Source organism: Passer montanus, unplaced genomic scaffold (assembly GCF_014805655.1).
Source record: "Passer montanus isolate IOZ18808 unplaced genomic scaffold, ASM1480565v1 scaffold1, whole genome shotgun sequence".
Lineage (NCBI taxonomy): Eukaryota > Metazoa > Chordata > Aves > Passeriformes > Passeridae > Passer > Passer montanus.
In genome coordinates this window covers 23,749,982-23,772,999 of record NW_024356504.1, presented here as the reverse complement: position 1 = coordinate 23,772,999, position 23,018 = coordinate 23,749,982, and the positions used below count along the sequence as shown (strand labels likewise).

At 34.5% G+C, this 23,018-nt stretch overlaps 1 protein-coding gene across 4 annotated transcripts in view; it reads left to right on the top strand.

Moving 5' to 3' along the window:
• Positions 1 to 23,018, top strand: part of LRP1B (LDL receptor related protein 1B) — a 626,536-nt gene that overhangs the window by 480,615 nt on the left and 122,903 nt on the right. For all 4 annotated transcript variants that reach the window (XM_039700520.1, XM_039700493.1, XM_039700511.1 and 1 more), the window contains 6 exons: positions 1,201 to 1,327; positions 1,482 to 1,633; positions 1,917 to 2,041; positions 5,091 to 5,462; positions 16,297 to 16,486; positions 18,536 to 18,740. In XM_039700520.1, the coding sequence (XP_039556454.1) occupies positions 1,201 to 1,327; positions 1,482 to 1,633; positions 1,917 to 2,041; positions 5,091 to 5,462; positions 16,297 to 16,486; positions 18,536 to 18,740 (1,171 nt within the window). The remainder of the gene's footprint in view (positions 1 to 1,200; positions 1,328 to 1,481; positions 1,634 to 1,916; positions 2,042 to 5,090; positions 5,463 to 16,296; positions 16,487 to 18,535; positions 18,741 to 23,018) is intronic.

The window sequence follows — 23,018 nt, the reverse complement described above, 5'->3', positions numbered from 1 at the left end:
CCTGTGGTCAATATTTAGTTCATATCCTTTATTAAGAAAGTCTCAAATAACTCTCTGACCTCTGACCAGATGCCTGAAAGCAATTTCAGTTCTGTTTAGCAGCGCTGTTAATGATCTGGTTAAAATTGCGTTAAACTTATGTAGTGATTGTTAGAATCTAGCTGATTAATACTGCTTATTTTGGCATTCCTCAACATATTTTTATTTTATATCATGTTGCTGTTCTGTTTCCTAGTCTGAATGAGTTTTATAGTAGTATAAATGGTATTGTTTGTTATATCAAGAACTATGAGAACAGATTCATTTTTTTCTGGAGCCATAAAGCTCTACAATGAGAGCCAAAGTGGGTTGTTTCAGAAGCTGAACTTGATGAGCAAATTATAGGATTCATATTTGTTTCACCTTTATCACATTATTATCCCTAATTATTTCACGTATCTGTAGTCATCTAGTCAAATACAGCTGCTTAAGTGCATACTGGTGTAATGTCACGAGACATAGGGGAGAACTGTTTAGTAGTGCCCAGAATATTTTGTAGTCTTTAAGGTTACTGTTCATAAAGGAAGTGATCTGTGTAGATTTTTTTGGCCTCATTCTGCTATATCTGAAGCAAAAGACTGAGAAGTTTACCAAGGCAGAAGTTTGACAAAGCATCTTGTCCCAAATTAATGATGCAACTGTGGCAGTTAAGTACACAGGGACATAAGATTAGATAAGTAAGATTCAGATTGTTCCCATGAAACATTTGGCAGAATTTGAAAAATATTTTGTCCTCAAAAAGGTCCTGTTTCTCTACCATTTCCCACAGTATTTTTCAGTACTTCATATCTAAAACATTTTTAAATTACATATCCCTTGTATTATCCCAGCATTTTTTAGTGATTAGGTGCAAGAGCCTCTGTTCCAGAATTTATTTTTCTTTTTTCAACTCACTTTTTTTTTTTTCCAAGCACAAAGCTGAATTCTTTAAGGAATAGAATTGCATATGGACTCATGAAATACAATTTTAAGAATTTCTTCATATATATAATTTGAAAACAATATATTAACAAAGTGTCCAATAAGCAAGTATTTTGATGCATTTAACTTCTTAAGACAACTTAGAGACATGAGCACCGTATGGGGTTTTTTTGGTATCCATTTAATGGTAATAGCGCATTTTGTTTGCAATTTTAATTGGTGATTTCTACAACATTCTAGGTATTTATTTTGGACAGAGTGGGGACAGAGCCCTTGCATAGGCAGAGCACACTTGGATGGCTCTGAGAAGGTTGTCCTTGTGAGCCTGGGGATTGCATGGCCTAACGGGATTTCCATCGATTATGAGGTTGGTTCCTCTGTCTTCCTGCATGCCTAAGAATGTGCAGTATTTGTTATGTTTCATTAAAGACAGCTGGTGTTCTACCTTGATGTAATCTTAATAACTCTTAATTAAATACTTGGACAAGCCTGTTGACGTTTCCTTTGAAATTAATCTTTAGGAAAATAAATTGTATTGGTGTGATGCTCGTACCGACAAGATAGAAAGGATTGACCTTGAGAGTGGAGGGAGTCGGGAGATTGTGCTGTCAGGGAGCAATGTGGATATGTTTTCAGTTGCTGTGTTCGGAGCTTACATCTACTGGTCTGACAGGTAATTTATTTTTCATAAGTATTTAAAATCTCAAAACAGTTGTTTCGGTGCCAGGTGCCTCACCTTTGTAGGATTAGCCGTTCCTTAGCAAGGTCGCAGGCGGGATCGCGGAATCCCGCGCAGTCTCCAAGGAGAGGGAGTTCTGAAAGATGAAAAGTGCCTCAGTGCCATAGATGAGAACAGGCTTCTCCACCTCCTGTTAACTGAACTCTGCTCTTCAGTCATTTGTTTGGTGTGAATTAGTTGAGGATTGTTGATGAGACATCTTCAACTTTTTTGGCAGAGCACATGCAAATGGCTCTATTAGAAGAGGCCACAAGAATGAGGCCACGGATGCTGTGACCATGAGGACTGGCCTTGGAATAAACCTGAAGGAAGTGAAAATCTTTAATAGAGCACGAGAGAAAGGTTGGCTGTTCTTAAGGATGCTATTGATTGTTTTAATATCACCTGCTACTTTTTCTGTATATTAAAGCATATCAAAAATTAAGTAATCAATGATTTTATCACTACTTTTTTCTCTTGAATTATTTTTTTTTAAACTAAAATTAATGTACTAAACATATAGTACAAATCCTACTAAAATCCTTCAGAGTGTTTCAAAAAGAAAGCCTAAAACCAAAACACTTCCTGTCATTCCAGGTTTTATGGTTTTTGTTTTGTTTTTCTTAAAAGACAGTCTTAGGATTGGGAGACCTTGACCTGTGCTTCACAGAGCAGTAATTCAGGAGTTTCAGATTTCTATTGGAAAGCAACCCAGTTTTTTTTCTTATTAAAAATTCCCATCCTATGTGTCTCAATATATATTTGCTGACAATACTTGGGTTTGAGTCTCTCTTTTTTTTTTTTTTTTTGCTCCTTCTATGGAAAAAGACCTTGTAAATAATCAGATTTCCTTTATATTCAATTAGTTTAGCAAACTCAAGAGACAAAAGCTATTATAGACTCTTTGTGATTTATGGTACTGATGGTTAAACTTTATTTTCCACTACCTGACTAAGAAAAATCTTGCTATTTAACTGTCTTTTTACTTCTAAAATTCTGGTTTTGACAAGACCTTGAAAAACTTGTTTTACTGAGAAAAAATTGTGATGATTTCCTCAGAAAAACCTGCTACTGGGTAATCCAGACAAAATTTTCAAGAAATATACTCAAAAGAGAGGGAAAAAATAATGTTAACACTATTATATATAAATTTTTTATACAGATATATTTATACATTTTTAATGCAAACATATTTATAGCATTCAAAATTTGCTTTAATCACAGCATTATATACCCAAAGATTCTGTGTCTTCTACTTAAATCTCTCCAAATAACTGCATTATATGTGATATGTTAAATAAATCTGCAATTTGAAAGGAAACTTATTTATGAATTAATAAAACAACACTTTAAATTTTTTTTAGAAAAATAATTTGCAAACATATATGCATAATAATTTTGCTATGGATTTCTGCATGCAATTTCAGAACATCATATTTTGTGGATAAAAATCCACACCAAATTCCATTTCTTTGAACTAGGCTAGAAATTGTTAATGTCTGCTGGTTTGGAAGGGCTTTATATTGTAGAACTAGGAAAACAGAACAATGGGATAAAACAATGCTTCTTTAGGTGTAATTTTTATTGATGGATTTATAGACTTGATCACATAAGGAATGGGAGAAATGGTTACTCAGGCTAAAAATCTACTGATGTTAGTTTGGAAAACATACCTGAATGATTTTTTAATACATGTTTCAAATTTTACTAGGGTACAAATGGTTAATGTCATTGGGAGGGGATGTCAGTGAGCCAGAAGGACAAAAGGGAAAAAACAGGTGAAAAATATTTTTGGAATGTTTTTCTATCTCACACTATTTTATAGATATATAATTTTTTTTCTAAAGTTTATTGAACTAGAAGTAGTTAAGTGTTTTTAAAAAAACAATGTAATTAAATAGTTTCCTGACTTTTGTTATTAAAACAACCACCCGCAAAAAAAAAAAAAAAAACAAAAAAACACAAAAACACCAAAACCAAACAAACAACAAACCCCAACACCCTAATGAGCTGTGCTGATTGTGATTGATGGTTTGGTTTTTTTTCAAACACCTCTTTTACCCTTTCTGATGAATCTGTCCTGCAGTGGGACTTGCAAAGATTCCCATCCTTCAGTGCAATTTTACAAGTGTGCAAGGACATGCCCTGGCTGTCCTGGCTTCAGAACTGGCCATTTTTAAAGATGTTCACAGCTCGTGAACCATGGAAGCATTGAAGTTTTCCAAGAGATTTTAGAAGCTTGAGGATCTATTTCATATATATTTTTTTTTTCTTCTAGACCTCTCATCCTTCCAAACAGATATTAACTTTTCTAGCCTAATAAAACATTTAAAGTATCTTTTAAGCAAATGGAATGGAAAAATGTCTGTACCTGAATCTTCACATGTTTTACATAACTCCAGAGGACTAGCTCATGGAATTTTTCCTAGGAGAACAAAATTAAATATTTCTCCTTTAAAGAACAAGTTACCTCTCATTTGCCATGATTTTTTTTTATAAAAGGATTTTCAGCTTGAAATGTATCAGTTAAAGATTTCATTCAACAGTACTTTCAGACACTACATCTTCCCAACAATTACAGTTTTGTACCTCAAAACATTCTATTAAAATGTTTTATTCACCTTCATTATGTGGAAAACTTTCAGAAATGGGAAAATTACTATACTAAAAAAACTGAGTTGTTCGGTGGAAAGGGCTGTCAGAAACAGAAACTGAATTATCTCAACTAGCTGTAATTGTAATTCATAGATAGTCCAAAATCAAAAAGACAAATAGCTCCCAATTATTGATGATTACAGTTATTTTAAATATAACTTGTAACAAGTGTAGTTACTAATTTGACAGTGATTCCTTAATGGTGTGCAATTGTCAGTGAGTAAGTTTTTAAAGTCAGGTTTTGAATTAAATTAGAACAAAATGTTGGGAAATGTCTTCATTAAATACAGAGAACTGGATTCACAGTTTTTTTACCAGTCAATACATGCATATTTAACTTGGTAGAAAATACCTTAAAGCAGTACTATATTCTGATTGTAGCTACACTTGACTTTTTGCCAGTAACAGATGTTTAAAAAAAAATAATTAAAGCTCAAAGGACTTGAAACATTTTCTAAGTCTTCAGCTGGTTTTGGAGGAATAACCCATTTTATCTTTTCCTATTCATAAAATATGTGCTGTTGTGAATTGAAAAGGACATTAATTATACAATTCTTATTGATTTTATTCTTCAAAATTATCTTTCAGTGTGGTTAAAGTTGCATTATTTGCTCTTTTGGCCTTTTGTTTTCCTTGTGAACATATTAAATAATTTTTAAGAGGAGAATTCCCAGAAGACATAAAATTTAATTTCTGTTTAAGTTAACTAAGTATATTTTTATTTATGACAGACAGGATTTATTATGCTTTTTCCCAGGTACCAACATCTGTGCCAAGAACAACGGTGGGTGCCACCAGCTCTGCCTTTACCGCGGCAACGCGCGGAGAACTTGTGCCTGCGCTCACGGGTACCTGGCAGAGGATGGGGTCAGCTGCCTCAGGCACGAGGGCTACCTGCTCTACTCGGGAAGGACAATATTAAAAAGCATCCACCTTTCAGATGAGACCAACCTGAATTCTCCAGTGAGGCCCTACGAAAACCCAGAGTACTTCAAAAATGTGATAGCGCTGGCCTTCGACTACAGCCTGAAGGGAAGGGGCACCAATCGCATCTTCTTCAGTGATGCCCACTATGGAAACATCCAAGTTATTAAAGACAACTGGACTGGCAGAAAAGTGCTAATTGAAAGTAAGTAAAAAAAAAACAACACCCAAACATATTTCCCAAAATTCCAGTTTTATTTCAATAAACTTGAGTGAAAAGTTGGTGATCACTTGGCTTTATAGAGTAAAAAATCAATGAAATGTTGCTATAATTAATTATTATATTTTACCCCTGTAAGATACATTTAAACATTAACCACCTCAAAATAATTTGTTTTAAAATGGGCTTATGAGGTGTGAAGCGTATTACTGGAAAACAGAAGTGATGGTGGCAATGCTTAATTTATTTTACTGTGATTTTAGGAGCTTTACTGTTGAAACAAAACCTTACTATGAATTGCTTGGAAATAAACTATTTGGTTGTTTATTTTTCTAGTTAGTGAAGGTGAATTCTCTGTTGTAGCCATTTTTCAGTATAAAATATTAAGACCTTGGTGTGCTCAGTTGATTCAGCCTTCTTGAAGTAAAGCCCCAGAAAGGGATTTATGCTCATTGATAATCAGAGGCAAATTCCAACCTACAGAACTGCTTTGTTTTAATAAAAGCTTGCTTGACAATGTACTTATTCACTCCTAATGTTTATTATGCCTTCATTCACCACAGTAGTAGGAGAAATTTCATTAAATATGACCTGTATCTAGCCTTTGGAACTTGAAGCTTGGCACTATTATCAAGAAATTTCTGCCAGCATCTTCACCAAAGTCTTCAGGATCATACAAAACATATTTTACATCTGAGGTCTCAATAAAGTTTACTGTTGAAACAAAACCTTACTATGAATTGCTTGGAAATAAACTATTTGGTTGTTTATTTTTCTAGTTAGTGAAGGTGAATTCTCTGTTGTAGCCATTTTTCAGTATAAAATATTAAGACCTTGGTGTGCTCAGTTGATTCAGCCTTCTTGAAGTAAAGCCCCAGAAAGGGATTTATGCTCATTGATAATCAGAGGCAAATTCCAACCTACAGAACTGCTTTGTTTTAATAAAAGCTTGCTTGACAATGTACTTATTCACTCCTAATGTTTATTATGCCTTCATTCACCACAGTAGTAGGAGAAATTTCATTAAATATGACCTGTATCTAGCCTTTGGAACTTGAAGCTTGGCACTATTATCAAGAAATTTCTGCCAGCATCTTCACCAAAGTCTTCAGGATCATACATATTTTACATCTGAGGTCTCAATAAATTCTCAATATCTGGCATAAAATGTTTATCAGTCAAGTCTGACACAACTGTAATATGATGCATATGTAGGAAGTTACCAGGTTTGGCATGGGAAAATCTGAATTTGAGGAAACTCTGAATGTGAATACATAAGGAATACATCCTTAATGCTAAACATGCATAAATCTGTATGACTGTATGTGTTAATTGACTATATGTGTGACTATATCTGTATGACTATATGTGTTAAGTGCAAAAACTGCTCTCCTTCATTTGTGCTCTACTTAGTTTTTTCTAAAATATGCAACAAACCACATTCATCTGTAGTCACTTATCAGATGCAGATACGTAATTTGTTTGTTCTCTTTTCCTTTTTTAATACTGTCTGGTTTATTTGAAGGCTGCAATTTCAGTAATTGTTTTCTAAAATGTCCTATGTACCATGTAGCATTTGTTCCTTTAGATGTGGACAAACCATTCTGTGATTTTATATGATACAAGGTGTTGAGGATTTTTTCCATTGATTTCCTACGTGTGGATATCTTAGAGGAATCTATGGCATTTGTATTGAGATGTGTTGAAGATAAACTAAGCAATGTTGTCAGGATGTTCCCACTACTCCCAGAAAAGCACCCAGGGATTCAGAGTTGAGCTTAGCTGCACAAGAGACAGAAGCATGCAGTGATGACATGGAAGCACAATTTCAACTCTTGTTTTATAAGAAGAGATTAACAGTATTATATGAAAGGCCAATGAAATTTTCAACATTTGAAACAGACAAAGAGGAGAAATAAATACTGGTGAAGGACTAATGCAGATAGAAATTGGTTTTTAAAAGAACAATAAAGTATTCCTCATTAGTTCATTATAGGTTGCTCTACAAGGGCTAAAGACATTCCATAAAGCACAGCTGGGAATTATAGTTTTAAGAAATTGCAAGGAAGTATTTCTACTTGTAGCTTAATATGCCAGATTTCATTTTTCATTAGCAGAGTCAGCACTCTGAATAATTGAATGTCAGATGAAATTTTTTATCCTTGTAAAAACCTTCACTGTACATGCTTGGGATGTACATGTGAACTATGGCATTTTGTAGAAATGCTTCTGTAGAAATGCTTCTTTGTAAGTGAGAAGGGATATAATGTACAATAATATGTTTATTGCTCTCTTTCATGTGTTTTAAAACTCTTCAGTTTATGTTGAGTCATTCTTTTTCAGCTGTTGTTTTTGTAGCCTTCCATCCCACAGTTTGCACGTGACTTTTCTCTCACTGCAAACAGCAGACAGTTCATGATATAGACAGATATAGTGGAGGTATTTGTTCAACCTCCACCTATAAGGAGAAAAGCAGTGGTAAGATTGGTTGACACCAGAAATTCCATTCACTGGAAGATGAAAAATTCTAAAATTTTTTTTATTTCCATGTTAAGAATATGTGATCTAGAAATTAAGTGGAATCCTGCTGAGAGATTTAAGTAATAATATTTAAGTATTGAAAAGTTACATATTTGATATCGATTTTTGCTATTTTTCCTCCAAAATTATTAGAATGCATCTGTAGGAAGTTTTCCTTTATTAGGAAGGGATTCAAAACCACATTGGAAATACCTAGTGTGGTTATATCCCCGGTGTGGTTATATCAGTTCTACATTCTTTTCCTGCTTCATTAAGTGGAAGTCTACAAATAGTGCAAACCTTTACTCAGTAATTGACTTTAGTAGAGAAAATAGGGTATAATATATCCAAGACACTGGTGTCCCAGATTTTTATTTCCTGAACGTAAATCTCCTCATAAAGGATCTATTATCAGATGGATCTCTCCCTCCCTGGAATCAGATGTGCCACTCAAATCTAATAGATCCGTGAAATTTTCTGCACACTAAAAACACTTAAGACCCATAGAGCTCTTTGTAAAACAGGTTTCCAGCTCACTAAAAACAGATTTACAACTCACGAGCAACCCATTATCTAGCATGTTTTTAGCTCACTGAGAACAGATTTACTACCCAGAAACAACCCATTATCTAACATGTTTCCAGTTCACTGAAAACAGATTTACAACCCATACGCAAGCTATTATCTAACATAGTTCCGACTCACTGAATATTGATTTAGAATTCATAAACAAGCCATTATCTGACAAATTTTCACCTCACTGAACAGATTTGCAACTCATAAACAACCCATTAGCTAACACGTTTTAGGCTCAGGGAAAGTAGATTTACAGCGTCTAAACAACTTTATCTAACTTGTTCCGGTTCACTAAAAACAGATTCCAAACTCACCAAGATTCTTGTACCTGGTGGGGTCCTGTCTTCAGCAGGAAGAAACAATGACAACAGCAACAACAAACCAGTCCAGGATATGCACAGTGCCATGCCCTAACACTTTTATTTTTGTGCAATGTAGGGTTTTTTTGTTGGTTTTTTTTGAGGAGATTCTTTCATGTCTCTAAACTCCTTCAGTCAATCAGCAGTGATTTCTCTGTTTGTTTTTTGTTTTTTTGGGTTTTTTTGGGTTTTTTTTCCTAAGTAACTCTATCAGGTTAATCTTTCTTATTCTTGTTTTAAAAACAAGAACCTTGTTCTTGCCTCTGGTTTTCCTCAAATGATCTTTTGGCTGATCTAAGTTGTTTCAAAGCTTATGTTTATACCAAGCAGCATTTTTAGAAGTTAAAGTTTCAGTTTCTAGTCCATTAGTGGTATTATTTATTTAATTATCATAGGGAGAAGTTTGAAGTAATATATTCACTAGCCAAAGCCTGTCTCACTGTATCTAGAAAAGCAGTGCAGTGTTCCAACAGGTTTATAGAGTGGTACAACAGTAGACAGAAGACCAAGAAAGTTAAAAAATTACAGAAAAAAGGTGGAGGCAAGGAAAAACAAAAAAATCAAATGAGAAAGGGGGAAAAGTATTAAGATGAGATACACTCAGTGAGCTGTTTTTTCTCCTGCCTCTGTAAACAATGGCACGGAGACATTTTGCCAATGTAGTGTCTTTCACAGCAGAAAAAGGAAATGTTTTGTGAAAAAAAGGCTCCTGTTTTGAACCTGAGGCATTCATGCCCGAGGAACACAAAAATCTTTTCACTGTTAACATAAAGTGTCAGATCCTGTGATGTATTTTAAGGCTTTTTACAGTCTGAATCTTTTAAAGATGTTCCAATGTGTGCTACTGTTCTTCCCAACTAAATGGGTCCAATTTAACTGTCAAAAAGGCGTTTATGTTCCCATTTCTCTTACAGAGCATTACATTTTGTACATTGTGTGAGATCCCTTTAGTTTTGGAGCTTTCTTCTCCAAAAAAGAACTTTTTAAACTGTTAAAAATAAATACTTGAATATTGCCATTTTTCATTTCATAAATTAAAGGGATTCATGATAACTGTGTGTGTTGGAATAGAGGTCCAGTGATTTTTCACTTTTTAAAGGAATGAAAGTGAGAGGCTGTTGTTAAGTCTAGGATATTTAAATAGTAAAACACAATACTTATTATTACAATGCCAACATTGTTAGAGGAAACCAGAGTGAGTTGTTTGTCAATGTAATTTTTTTTAATGTATGTTGCTGCATATTAGAGAATCAGACAATCACAGGATGTTTTGGTTGGAAGGGACCTTTAAGATCATCTTGTTCCAAGACACTGCCAGGGCAGGGATACCTTCCACTAGACAAAAATCAGTGGGTAAAATCTGTGAGTTGCTCTTATAGGTAAATGAAATTTACTAATTTTTTTATTAATCTTTAAAAAATTTAATTTTAGAAATATGTATTCCTGCACTTTTCATGCTTTGTTTAGGTGTTCCTGGTGTGAAGCTCTGAAAAATATTCATGATGAGAGCTTACTCACACTGGTCTCGTAGTTTGGTATGTCCTGAGCATTCCCAGCCTCATTACTGAGGAAAGGTGTTCCTGCATATTGCACTTGAGATGGTTCATGAAGAATTAACAATGTTTATGACTTATTCAACTTTAAACATATCCCTTCAATTTATATTGATGTACACATTTGCTATTTTTTTCCATCAGCAGATGTGAGTTAGTTGCACAAAAGGTAAAAATGTGTTTGGCGAATTGTCAGGGAAAAGCTGCAGAGGAACATCCCTTTAATTTTATTGGTTTTTTTCTAAAGGGTAATGTGATCTAGCTAATGTTATTAGATCATGAGGCTTTACTAGGCTATTCTGTCATTAATGCCTCAAATAGCTCTTTTTCAACAGCAACAATAAAAGTGTATGATTATACACATTTATTAAAAAGCTTATTAGGGTTGTTGTGATATTGTTCTGAAGGTCGTAAGGGTGAAGAGTTTTGGGGTTTTTTTATAGTGCACATGTAATGCATAAAAAGAAAATGTGAGCTCCTATAATTAGGAAAACATTTCTTCCACGAAAATTGTTGATATTTTTAATAATCTAGTAAAACACTTCCATCTTTATGTGTTAGCTTTCCATTCCAGATCCCTTTCTGCTTGTAAAACTTCTTTTATATGGATACTTTTAACTACATTGAAGTTATGATATCATAACACTTGCTAACTAGTAATGATTTGTTGAAACATCCTTGGAGGGTTCCAGTTATACAAAATACTACTGGCTTCCTAAATGGTTGAGTTCCCTGCTTTTTCTTAAGTTTTTGTAGTCCTTTGCTACATTATTCCTGCTGACCCTAAGACAATCCCAAGATTTATTAAAGGGGTAAGTTATATCTCAGATAACAAAGCACAGAGTATTGCAGGTTTGCATCTCTCTTGTGATTTTCCTTGGTAAGTAATCAGGGAACATTTGTGGAAGGGCTATATCCATTGTCTGGAAAGACGTAATTGGAGGTAGATATACATTTTGTCAAAAAGCTGTTGATGGTTTTGGCAGGCACTAAATGTTTTGCTAGATATGAGATATCAGTATTACACTTTCCACAAAAAAACCCAACAAAACAAAAAACAACAAAAAGAGTGAGGGATTTTTCTGCTTTTAGGATGGTCTTATATTTCTTTATATCATTCCCAACAAATGTTCATTCTTTCCAATATTATCTCAGGAAGTTTGAGTAGTAAGGTTGCATCTATGGAGATGTTTGTAGTTTCTTGAAACTAAGTTAATTGTTACCTTGAAGAACCCAAAGCCTTTGTTCCTGCTGTCTTATTGCATTTAAAAATATTTTATGTGCAATAGCTTATAGGAGGACTTTATTTTTTCAAGACAAAGAAAAATGATACAGATATTTGCTCATTTTTGGTATAATTTTAGCAGATTTTACATCTGCTCTGAAACTAAATTATATTCTCACGCTAAATAGAATGATGTTATAATTGGTTATTGCAGTTTATTATGAATTTAGTTCTGTCTTAGAACTAGTGTTTAGCAAAAGGCTTTCTGTTACTTGAGGAGCAAAGCGAGGGTGGGAGTCATGTGAAGTTCTGATTGTGCAGTCAGTGAGAGATGTGAAAATAAACACTTTCCTTCAGGTGCCTTGTTGCTCGTGAGGCTTCACTTTCAGCCCAGATCAAACAGTGACCACCCGTTCCCTGTCACCATAATCCTGCACAAACACAGTGACAGAAACCACGGCCCCCTCCTGTGACCAGCCTGCTGGAACCATCCATGGGCTGAATCCTGAAAAGGAAATTGCAAAACTGAGCCAGAGAATGAATACTGATCGTTAAAGCCATGGCCAATGTTCTGATAGCAAAGTGCTGTTTATGCTCAATTTTATTACTTTGATGGCTTTTCAGTGTTAAAAAAAATGATGATGTTGACAGTTGTTCTTGCTTTACATCATTGTTAAAGAAAAGGACTTGGTGAAATAGGAAATTAAAGGAACAAGGTAATTGAAGTGGTGCAGCTGCAAAAGTTTTGACTATAAACTTTCTAGATTGTTTCAAAACTGAAGACAAGAGGTAAAAATCTAGAAACTGGAGAACTAGTGTGTCTTTGTGTGTATATATATTACCAAACTCAACTATTTTTGGATAATTTAAACTTTGCCCTTTAGTATTTTTATTTTCTGGTTGCATTAATAAGGGAGCCTATTCTGACTTCTTCAGCTATTGATTTGTTGCTTGTCTGTTCCCCGAGAAAGTCAGCTGAAGATCAGCATGGCAATATTTATACGCTGCATCTCATCTGTGGGATGCAATCTATCTTCGTTAACTTCAGTAAAAGTGATAGATAGCATTTGGCAACGTAATGATGTGATCACTCTGGCATTGCCTTTGTAAATCATAGGCTGTTGCATTCTCTTGTGTAGATATTTAATCAGTTATACACCCCATTACTGATTTAATTCCGAACGTCAGTGGCAGGTGAATAATGTGAGTATTTGTATATTAATATCATATTGTATTAATGTTCTTTTCATTTAAGTATGCTATTCATGTGAAAATCATAAACTGTTGCTTCATGGCTAGAATAAATTTAATCAGTGCTGTAGGCATCTAATGCCATCAGTGTTTTAATTCAATATGTCAGTGAAACAAATGGGATTCTTTTCATTTCCAGTTTCTTTATGCTTTACCAATTCAGAATATTACATGATGCTGCAGAAATATGAAGCTTTGCGTAAACAAATTGCTAATTTTCAACCTTGGGACTAAATCCCCCAACTGTAGCACCAGAGAGGATGAGTACATATTTCTGATGTATTTTCTAGTAACTGAGTATATAATGATAAATTAAATTTGAGGAAAAAAGTGCTCTAGAATATTCTTTAAAGGAGTATTAAATAAATAAATAAAAATTATATCTATGCAAATCAGTAATGATATAACACTGCTTAGAAATCTTCTCCAGTGTCCTGTCTTTAGAAATATAAAGTTGCTGAAATGTTTTAAGGAACAGCCTAAAGTCTAGAGGACCATTTCTAGGATAAATCTGTCCTTGGTCACTGTTTTATCACTGATAAAAAGATTTACAGGAATTTGGAGATTCATCAGCAACTAAACAAACAAACAAGAAAGCCAAAATAAAAGCACAAACAAAAGACCCAAAAAGCCATAAAACAAACAAATTTAATCTAGAAACATATAAATTAGCAAAAAAGTGCACTGCTGGCATATCCAGCTCACACCACATGCTAGTAAGAAAAAAGTTACTTGTGTTATCCATTGTATTTATCTAAAAGTTCTATCACTCTCTAAATAATTTCCCTTGACTTTAAAGCCACCTTATTTATAGATTTCTAAAGCTATTAAATGAGTCACTTCTATATTGGTTGAGTTGTCAATTCCATAAGTACAGAACATGATAAAACTAAAAGTTTATTAGCAAATAAAAGAGTGTGCCTGGTGTAAATCCTTCAGAATAAATGCTTTTGGTGGAGTTAAGAAAATGCATTTGGTGTGTGTCTGCAGCAGCCAGTTTTCTTTTTAATTATTTTTTCTTGTCTGGTAGTAATTTAATTACTCTTATTCCTTCTCTTTTTTTTTGTAAGAGCATATTTTTTTTTTACTCTGAGTTTTTCTATTTCAATTATGTATTAAATAATTTGTATGTCAAAGGTCTTTTTTTGCAAAACTGTACATTTGATATAATTTATTAAGACATTTTTCATCTGTGTGCTAAATATTCACTTGTCTCCATACATGCCATAACTTCCTATGTAGCTGTTGTCTAAAAATTTAGAAATTACCATTTTGTAAACAGTAACTTGAAATGAAACCTTCTTCTGTCACCATTCACAGGCCTAAACATGGAACTGCAGTATGATGTAAGAAGGGGGAACTTTGCTTTCTGATACCCCTGGGAAAATTGAGTTTCAGTCTTTAGTGCAGGAATTACTCGTAAAACAACAAACCTGGTATTGAAGAGCACTTTCATTCCTGTAGTTGTGTTTTAGTTGATCGCATCTCGCTGTGACAGGAAGACCATCATAACAAACCTGGTATTGAAGAGCACTTTCATCCCCTATTTTTTGTCTGCTACAAAAGAGTTTTGGACCATGTTCTGTAATCAGTTTGCTCTCAAATTTCGTGACAGATTCAGACAAGAAAAAAATCTAAAATTGATGGAAATTCAAAAAGTTACACCAGGAAAATGATTTTTTTTTTCTGTCATCTTAAAAATGGAGAGTAATCAATGCTTTGATGGTTTGTTCCTTACGAATGCAGTGTAGAATTGGTCAGAAAATGTCAATACCTATGTCATTTTTTAACAGAATCACAGAATGTCCGAGTTGGAAAGAACTCATGAGGACCATTGAGAACAAGTTGTTCTTGTTCTCAATGGTCCTCATGAGGGAGGGAAGGGAAACCTAATAGTTAAATCATATATGTAAGAACATTTGTTTTAGTTTAGGGAATTGTATGTAGTTTTGAATTTGGATTCAGCATACAAATTTAATGGAAATCTCTGTTACGATATTTAAAAGAACTGATTATCTTTGAATTTCAGTTGGTGATTTCTAAAACCTTCACTATATTTCAATATTTTGAGTTACTTGTAGGTGAGCTGAAGTTAAATGGGGTTTGTTTCATAAATTCTGTTTCATAAGTAGGCAAACTATTTTTTACGCATATTCATCTCCCTTTAAGAAGTGTCATCTCATTTATTTTTTCTCTTGTTCCTTCTTGAATACAAGTCATTGTTACTTCTCCACAGGTATGTCACAAAATGTGACATCAGAAGATGGCCAAATGGTTTAACAAGAAAAATACAAAAAACTGATACATCATTATTGGCCTCATTATTTTGATCTATGTGCCTCAAAATTTTGATTCAGTGTTTGCTCTTTCAAAGTGATCAACCAGAAAGTCAAAAAGTTGGGACTTTTTGTTCTGTGCATATGAATTACATAGTAAAAATTACATCTTTCACCAAGCTGAATGTAAATTGTAATAGCCAACATAATATAATCCTAATGATATTTCTAGATTTTTGCCTTCTGTAGCTCATTAATAAGCTGCATGAACCTTCTGGTCTAAAAATATTTGTTTCTAGCAAAATAATAAGTGAAGTTATCAAGATACATATTTTTGTAGTAATTCACAAATAGTGGTAGAAAATAATTATTCCTATTTTTCACAGTCTGTCACTTTTATATATTAGGATTAAATACAATTTATCTTTTCAGGCCATTAAATATGTGTTTTAGTTGCTTATTAATATTTTTTTCCTAGCTCACTTTTTTTTGTGTTGAATGAATGAGCGTGGTGTCATGGCTTATTAAAATTATATATTGATGCCAAGACCTTCAGAGCTGATATTTTTTCAGTAATTTTCAGGTGTTTAGCAAAAGCCAATACAGTTGTTAACAACAGGGTACTTTGATCCCTATTAGTAGAGCGTGTCAGTGCTACAAAATACATTGAGAGATGGTGCTAAATAATACAACTGTTAAAAAATGCCAAGACTTGGTTTAAATGGTATTTGAACATGAGAATAAATAATTATTGTCTTGAATAGATGTTTGTTATTTCTAAAGTGTTATCTGTGGGCACTGTAGTGGTAATATCAGTTTAATGATTGTTAGAATTAATAAATATTGTAAAGTGTTATTAAAATGGTTGTGCCCTCTATGTTGTTTTAATTTAAATTTATGAAAATTATAATATTTTGATTACAATAAAAGTAAACAGAAGAAATTATAAAAATAATAATAAGCTGAAATAAGTGAACCCTGCGAGTCAGCTCCGAGGACAAACAAAACCAGTCCATTGGCAGGAGTTTGACTTGCTCTGTCTGTCCCCGTCTCTTGCAGATGTTGGGTCAGTGGAGGGCCTGGCTTATCACAGAGCTTGGGACACGCTGTACTGGACCAGCTCCACCACGTCCTCCATCACCAGGCACAGCGTGGACCAGCGGCGCCGCGGGGCGTTCAACCGCGAGGCCGTCATCACCATGGCCGAGGACGACCATCCCCACGTGCTGGCCCTGGATGAATGCCAAAAGTAGGTGTTGCATCTCTCCTGCAAATCCTAATTCTTGCCTGGTGTCAAGCAACACTTCTTTCTTTCAGTCAGCCAATATTGCTGAACCCTACAAAGGCTGGTTAGATTCCTCTGTTTAGGAGGCAAATGTTAACATGTTTTATTGTTGGAATCTTGTGTTGTCTTGCTCTTATAAAGAAGTTGCAGAAGTAAGATTCAATAGTTTATATATTCTTATGCTTCAGATCAAATAATAATTTCATTTTCATGGAATGTAAAAAACATCAAGCTGCTTTTCTTAAGGGTGAGTTAAATGAAAATTATTGAATGGTCATTTTCTCAGGCGTGCCACTGATTCCTCAGGTTTTAGCTTTTCTATTTTTCAGATTCTGTGCTGCTTTAGTGTGCAGTTCTGAACTTAGTATTAGGGGATAGCAAGCTCTCTTCACAGAGTAGAGAGAAAAAGCAATTCCTTCTCTAGCTGGGGACCAAGGACAAATGATCCAAATCTCAGGCCCAAGAGCACAAACATTGGCTGAAGAGAGAAAAACAAGCAGGATAGGACTTCATGGGCTAAAGCTATAATTGGCAATTAACTCCAATATGCAAATGGAGCAGAAGTTATAAAAGTGAGACCCTGTGAGCACTCATGCATTTTGGGACCATTTTGGTTCATCCTGGGTGCAGCCCTGGCTGGGCTCTTGTATTGCCCAAGGTGCATCCATGGAGGCCTTTTAATAAATACCCACTTTATTCTTTATCTCCCTCTAGCCAATATGCAAATGGAGCAGAAGTTATAAAAGTGAGACCCTGTGAGCACTCATGCATTTTGGGACCATTTTGGTTCATCCTGGGTGCAGCCCTGGCTGGGCTCTCGTATTGCCCAAGGTGCATCCATGGAGGCCTTTTAATAAATACCCACTTTATTCTTTAACTCCCTCTAGCCTGTTCTAGTTCAGCCTTCAAAAGGCATCATCACTCTTACTGCTTAAGTTTAAAAAAACCCCAAAATTAATTTAAGCACTTACAAAAAGAAGTCCGAGTTTCTTGTGTGCAACATAGAGGCCCTTGTGTTTATCAGAGAAATCAGTGTTGTATAAAAGTATGTAACAATGGACAAAATCCTACAAAGAAACCGAACTTCGTTCCTTCCCACCACTCTGAAAAATACTGTGTTAGCAAGAGGATTGTTATTTTCACTTCAGTGTCTTACATATTTGAGGTACTTTAAATTTTCTCTGTTAATTCTAGGAGAAAGGCAGTTTGCTTTTTCTGCTTCGTGTAACAGTCTCTGTCTTTTGGGGGAGTTGGGGGAACATTTCTGCCATATTCTATTTTTAACTTGTATTAGCTGAATGTACAAAGCTGCATGAATAGTGGAGCATATTTCCATGTGTGACTTCATGTCCTCTTAATGCAAATCAAGAATTTATGCTGCACTGTAAAATGCAATTACCAAGGTACCACCAATAAACCCCAAAGCTGTGATGGAGATTGCAATGAGAGGAGGGGCAGGGTCTGTGAGTCCATGGGTTAGAATTCCATCAGCAGCCCAGTCCATAACATTTTCTGCCACTGTTAACAGCAACAAGGGCCTGACTGAGCCTGCTGCAGAGCACATTAAGGTCCTTTTCTTCCCGTTATCAACTCTCTGCACACCAGTTCTTGGGTCTCTATTACAGCTCTAACATGGGAGAAGCTGCAGATTAATTTCACTGTTAAATATTACTAATGCACACATTAGCTGAATTAAGTTTATACCATTACACAGCTTGTATCTCTCTCTAATGGTAAATTACTACAGAGACAAGATCAGGATTGAACAGATCTGTAAGAGAAAAAATTATACTTCTATCCAAATTAATGAACTACAAAACTGCTATAATTTATATGTGTAATTTATTTATAAGCTGTTGCATTTTGTTATTCACTATTGATTATCACAATTATTTATAGATGCCATTCAGAGTTGTTTATGAAGGCTTTTTTTTTCTCTGTTGCTCATTTAGTAGAGAATTAAATTATAAAATGTATCTTATGGTTTTGTTTGTTATTTTGATTTTAATACAGCTTAATGTTTTGGACTAACTGGAATGAGCAGCTCCCGAGCATCATGAGATCCACCCTCTCAGGCAAAAATGCCCAGGTTATCATTAGCACTGATATTCTGACACCAAATGGACTCACCATTGATCACAGGGCAGAGAAACTTTACTTTTCAGATGGCAGCTTGGGAAAAATTGAGAGGTGTGAATACGATGGATCACAAAGATATGTAAGTAAAACAAAAATTCAGTGCATACCCACTGTATGTTTGTTTGCATTCATTACCATCTTCAAAGTGAAATTGTTACAGAAAGATTAATAATTGCCTAATTTTCTCCTAGTATTAGTTGTATATGAGACTTTTAACTCTATTGAAATACAAATAATGCTTTGTTTGCTCAGAATTTCTTTTGTGTAATGTTTGAGTGTTACTCAAATCTTATTTCTAATATATTCTAACTATACTATTTTCAGATATTGAACTGCTCTCCATTAGTATTTCATCATAATATATTTTGGTCCTTGAACACTCTTTTAGTTTCAGCTCAAGCAGATCTTTTACTAGGAATGTGCTGAAGGCAGTTGATCTGTGCTTGTGGTTTTGTTACATCTTTAGCACTACATTTCTCATATTTCATGAAATCTTCATTTCAGGGACTTTGTACCTCCCAAAGTTCAGGATATAATGAATGAAGGGCATGTTCTGGCTTGTATTCAATTCCCAGCTCTACAAGAGTTTTCATCATCTCACTTTGATAACTATTAACTTTTGAAAAGTGCTTCATCTGCAATGTATGAACTTTGAAATATTTTTTTTTAATCTTAAATGAAAAACACGTGGCTTCAATTCCAAGCTCTACAAGAGTTTTCATCATCTCACTTTGATAACTATTAACTTTTAAAAAGTGCTTCATATGCAATATATGAACTTTGAAATATTTTTTTTCTTCTTAAATGAAAACCACGTGGATTTTGGAATCTTATCCAGTAGTTCCCCACACTATTTTTAGACAAATTTTTTTCAGAATAAAATAGGAGAGCCAAGCTTGTAAGAGCAGAACTGAAGTACAGTCAGCATGGATAGGCATGTGCTTTTCCTTTTGTTTTCCTTCTATAAAAATTGACCACAGCTCACTAATGCTTTCAGATGCAGTAACTGTATCAGAAACTTGGCAAACCAACCAAATGGAATCTGAAGTTTTCAGTCTCTGACTATATACTCATTAATACAAAACAGAAGTACAAGGTGATTAGTTAAGTACAAGGTAATCAGTAGGTTGTGATTAAACAGTTTAACTTCATCTTTGCATAAGGTATAACAAAATAGGCACCACAGACATGAAGTAGGGCATGATGCCACTTAGTTACAGAAACCATTACTAAAATACTTTTTAAATCAGGTCTTTTGCTTTCACTTTGCAGCAGCAAGAAGAAAAGGATCATTGAGTTTTCTCAGCAGTTGAACATTGAAACTTCCAACTTTTCTGAGTACCTTGCCTGTTGGTTTGGCTTTCTGACAATTTACCTCTTCTTCTCCATTGCAGTAAAAAAACAAAACCTCCTGAACACAATGATCTGAATCCAGCACACTCTTCTGAAGCTTTTTGGGAGCTCTGGTGTGTTACACCAATACCTGTTGTGGGTTAATCAGCTGTTTCTGTTGTCAGAAGTACTGATCTGGGTTCTCACTCTTCCTGCATTACTTAGATGAGGATTGTTATGGCAGAAGGAAAAGCCCAGCAGGCTGTTGGCCTCTAGCAGCACTTCAGAAGAGTGGCTGATCATGCTGTAGATCATTTTTACTTCATTGTTACTGACACAAGCAATGCCAGAATCCAGCCTGCTAGCTCTATTATTAACCTAGTGAAAAATATTATTTCCAGGGCACTTTTTCACTTTGCTCATGTGCTGTCCAGCTGGATGAGATCTTTGATTTCTGTGGCATCAATGCAACCAATTATTGTTCTGCTCTTCTGGTGATCTCAGATTCTTTGGGGTGTTTCAGTCCTCAACCACCTGTCAAAAATAGTTTAGACAGATTAGCCTTTCCCCCAGCATCTCTGCTTCATTGCTCTCTGGTTTCAGTTAGGTTAACAAGGTTGAAACTGGGTAGCAGAACATGAAAGTCTAATGGTAACGTAATTAATTTCCTTCCAGATAGCAGCTTCTTTCTTCATTCTGCTCACCACAATAATCTAGTGCAATGAATTAGTAGAAAATCATTTAGCAATATTGAACTCACTCTTTAAAGTGAGGGTTTATCGATTTTTGTGTTGAGCTGATATTTTAATACCAGTATTTGGTTTCAGGAATACTCCTTCAAGTTTGGAAGATTTTTTTTCTTTTTTACTATTGTTCCTTCTTATTACATAGAGTATATGAAGGTTTTTGGGGGTTGGATTTTTAACATTTTTTGTTCTGTTCTGTCAAATCTTCTGGTTCAAAATCAGAAGTTGCATTTTTTTTTTAATTATTATTCTTTCCCATTTTCTTCTGTCTTTTCTCCTGCCCTTACTTGGGTTAAATATTATGGCTACACCTGGTTTTGGCTGCTTAGTGCTTTAAATCCAACATTTTTTTTAATGAACACAGAAAGAGAACCTTCAGCAAATAAAACTAATTTCCAGTTTTGGACTTATTTTTTTAATAAATCATGAGCTGTTTTGATTTATTTTTCCTTTTCTTCTTCAATGTGAAATATTTTGTAACATTTTATGTGTGAAAAACTAGAAACATTGTTCATGTTCTGTAAACATTTATTTTTTAACATGCAGGAGGAATGTTTTGCTCTCAGTTATAATTTTGAAGACCTATAGGTGTGATTGTTATAATCAATATGGGTTAAGAGATATTTCTGGTAATTATAACCTTCATGTAATTGCAACCTGCCAGTAATTGTAACTTTCAGTTTCCAGGATGCTTGTTTTTATTCAGTTGAATTTCTGTATTAATGCAATTCAAGAAGTTCCACAGTTGGTGTTCAACTTCTGTTTTATTCAATTAGATTTTATCAGATATCTTCTTCAGTCTACAGCAGAAGTGCAAGCTTTAGGCTTGGTTGTGAATTTATGAAAAAACAGAGAAACCAGAGAAAAAATTTAATCTGCTACTTTGAGCTTGGAATATCTTCTGTAACAGAAGTTTGGTATCATTGAGATACATGGGATGTACTCTTGGATGTGTCTGACTTCCACTCTTGCAGGTGGAAGGGATAGTAGGGATGTCCTTTCATGATTCCTTAAAGTTTTAAAATTGTGCTTGTGTTGTTGCAAGTTTTAGTATAAATTCAGACTTGAAAAAATAGAAATAAAAAATTGTCACAACTTTCAGTGTTATTATATAAATTAGAATTTAAATGAGCTGTAAAGGTGGCCAAAAGCTGATAGAAATATGAAGTCTTTATTTTGGTTGCTTGAATAAAACCAATGTCCTTGGATGGGGCTGGGGCTGTGACATAATACAGAGACTCACAATGAGCAATAGTGAAAATAATGTTTGGTTTTGTGGCACTGTATTTGGATCTCAGCTCTCCCGAGGCTGAACAGCAATGATCAGTTCTGTAGTGAATTTGCATTCTATTGTTACAGTCTGAGATAAATTAGGACAGTGCTCCCCAGCACAAAAAGCTGAGCAGATCATTGTTTTAGTCTTGGTTTTAACAAAAAAATCTTTCCAATTGGGACAGTTTCACACTATCACGGAGAAGAACATGGGGCTGCAAAATCTGCATGGCCAGATTTCATAAAGATCTTTCAGAAACATAGATGATTTTTAATTTTTTTCCCTGAAATGCCTGAATATTAATACTGCAAGCTTTTAAGGGTGTATTATGAAAAGTGTCTTACTGGAAATGTGCACAATTAGAGAAGAAATCTTTTGCCATTAATTTATTCCCATTTATCTTTTAATACTTTTTGTTCTGGAAAAATGTTGGGTAGAGAAAAGTTGTCCTCTTGGGATATTTATCATGGGGAAAAAAGTTTTACTGGGTAAAATGATTTGCTGTCTAACCCTCTTTAAAATATGCAGAAATACATAGTGAATCAGAATTTGTTATAATTATCTGATTAATGTAAGCAATTTTGACATTCTGTCTGTATAAGTGAATTTAAACATGGACAGGAATGCTCCTGTGCACAGGACTAGAATTATTTATGTTAGCAGGTTGTTGAGATAACCTGAACTGGCACAGGTGGGAGCAAACCTGGAGCATCCCTTGGTATTGAATCCTGCAGAACTGAGACACCTTCTTATTCTCCAAGGCAAAGCTGCAGTATCAAAATTGGGGGCTTTTGTTTCACAAAATGAAATTTGGATGTCCTCTATAGTCGGTGCATTTGTTATTTGGAGAAAGACTTCCTACACACCCACAATGAGTTATTTAATAATTAAATATGGGATTGAGTATTACTGCTCCATTCTCATTCCAGCATTTTTTGAAGAGCTGTCACACAGCATCCCCTTGCAAGCACAAAGGATTGCTGATTCATGGAGATTTCCATGAAAT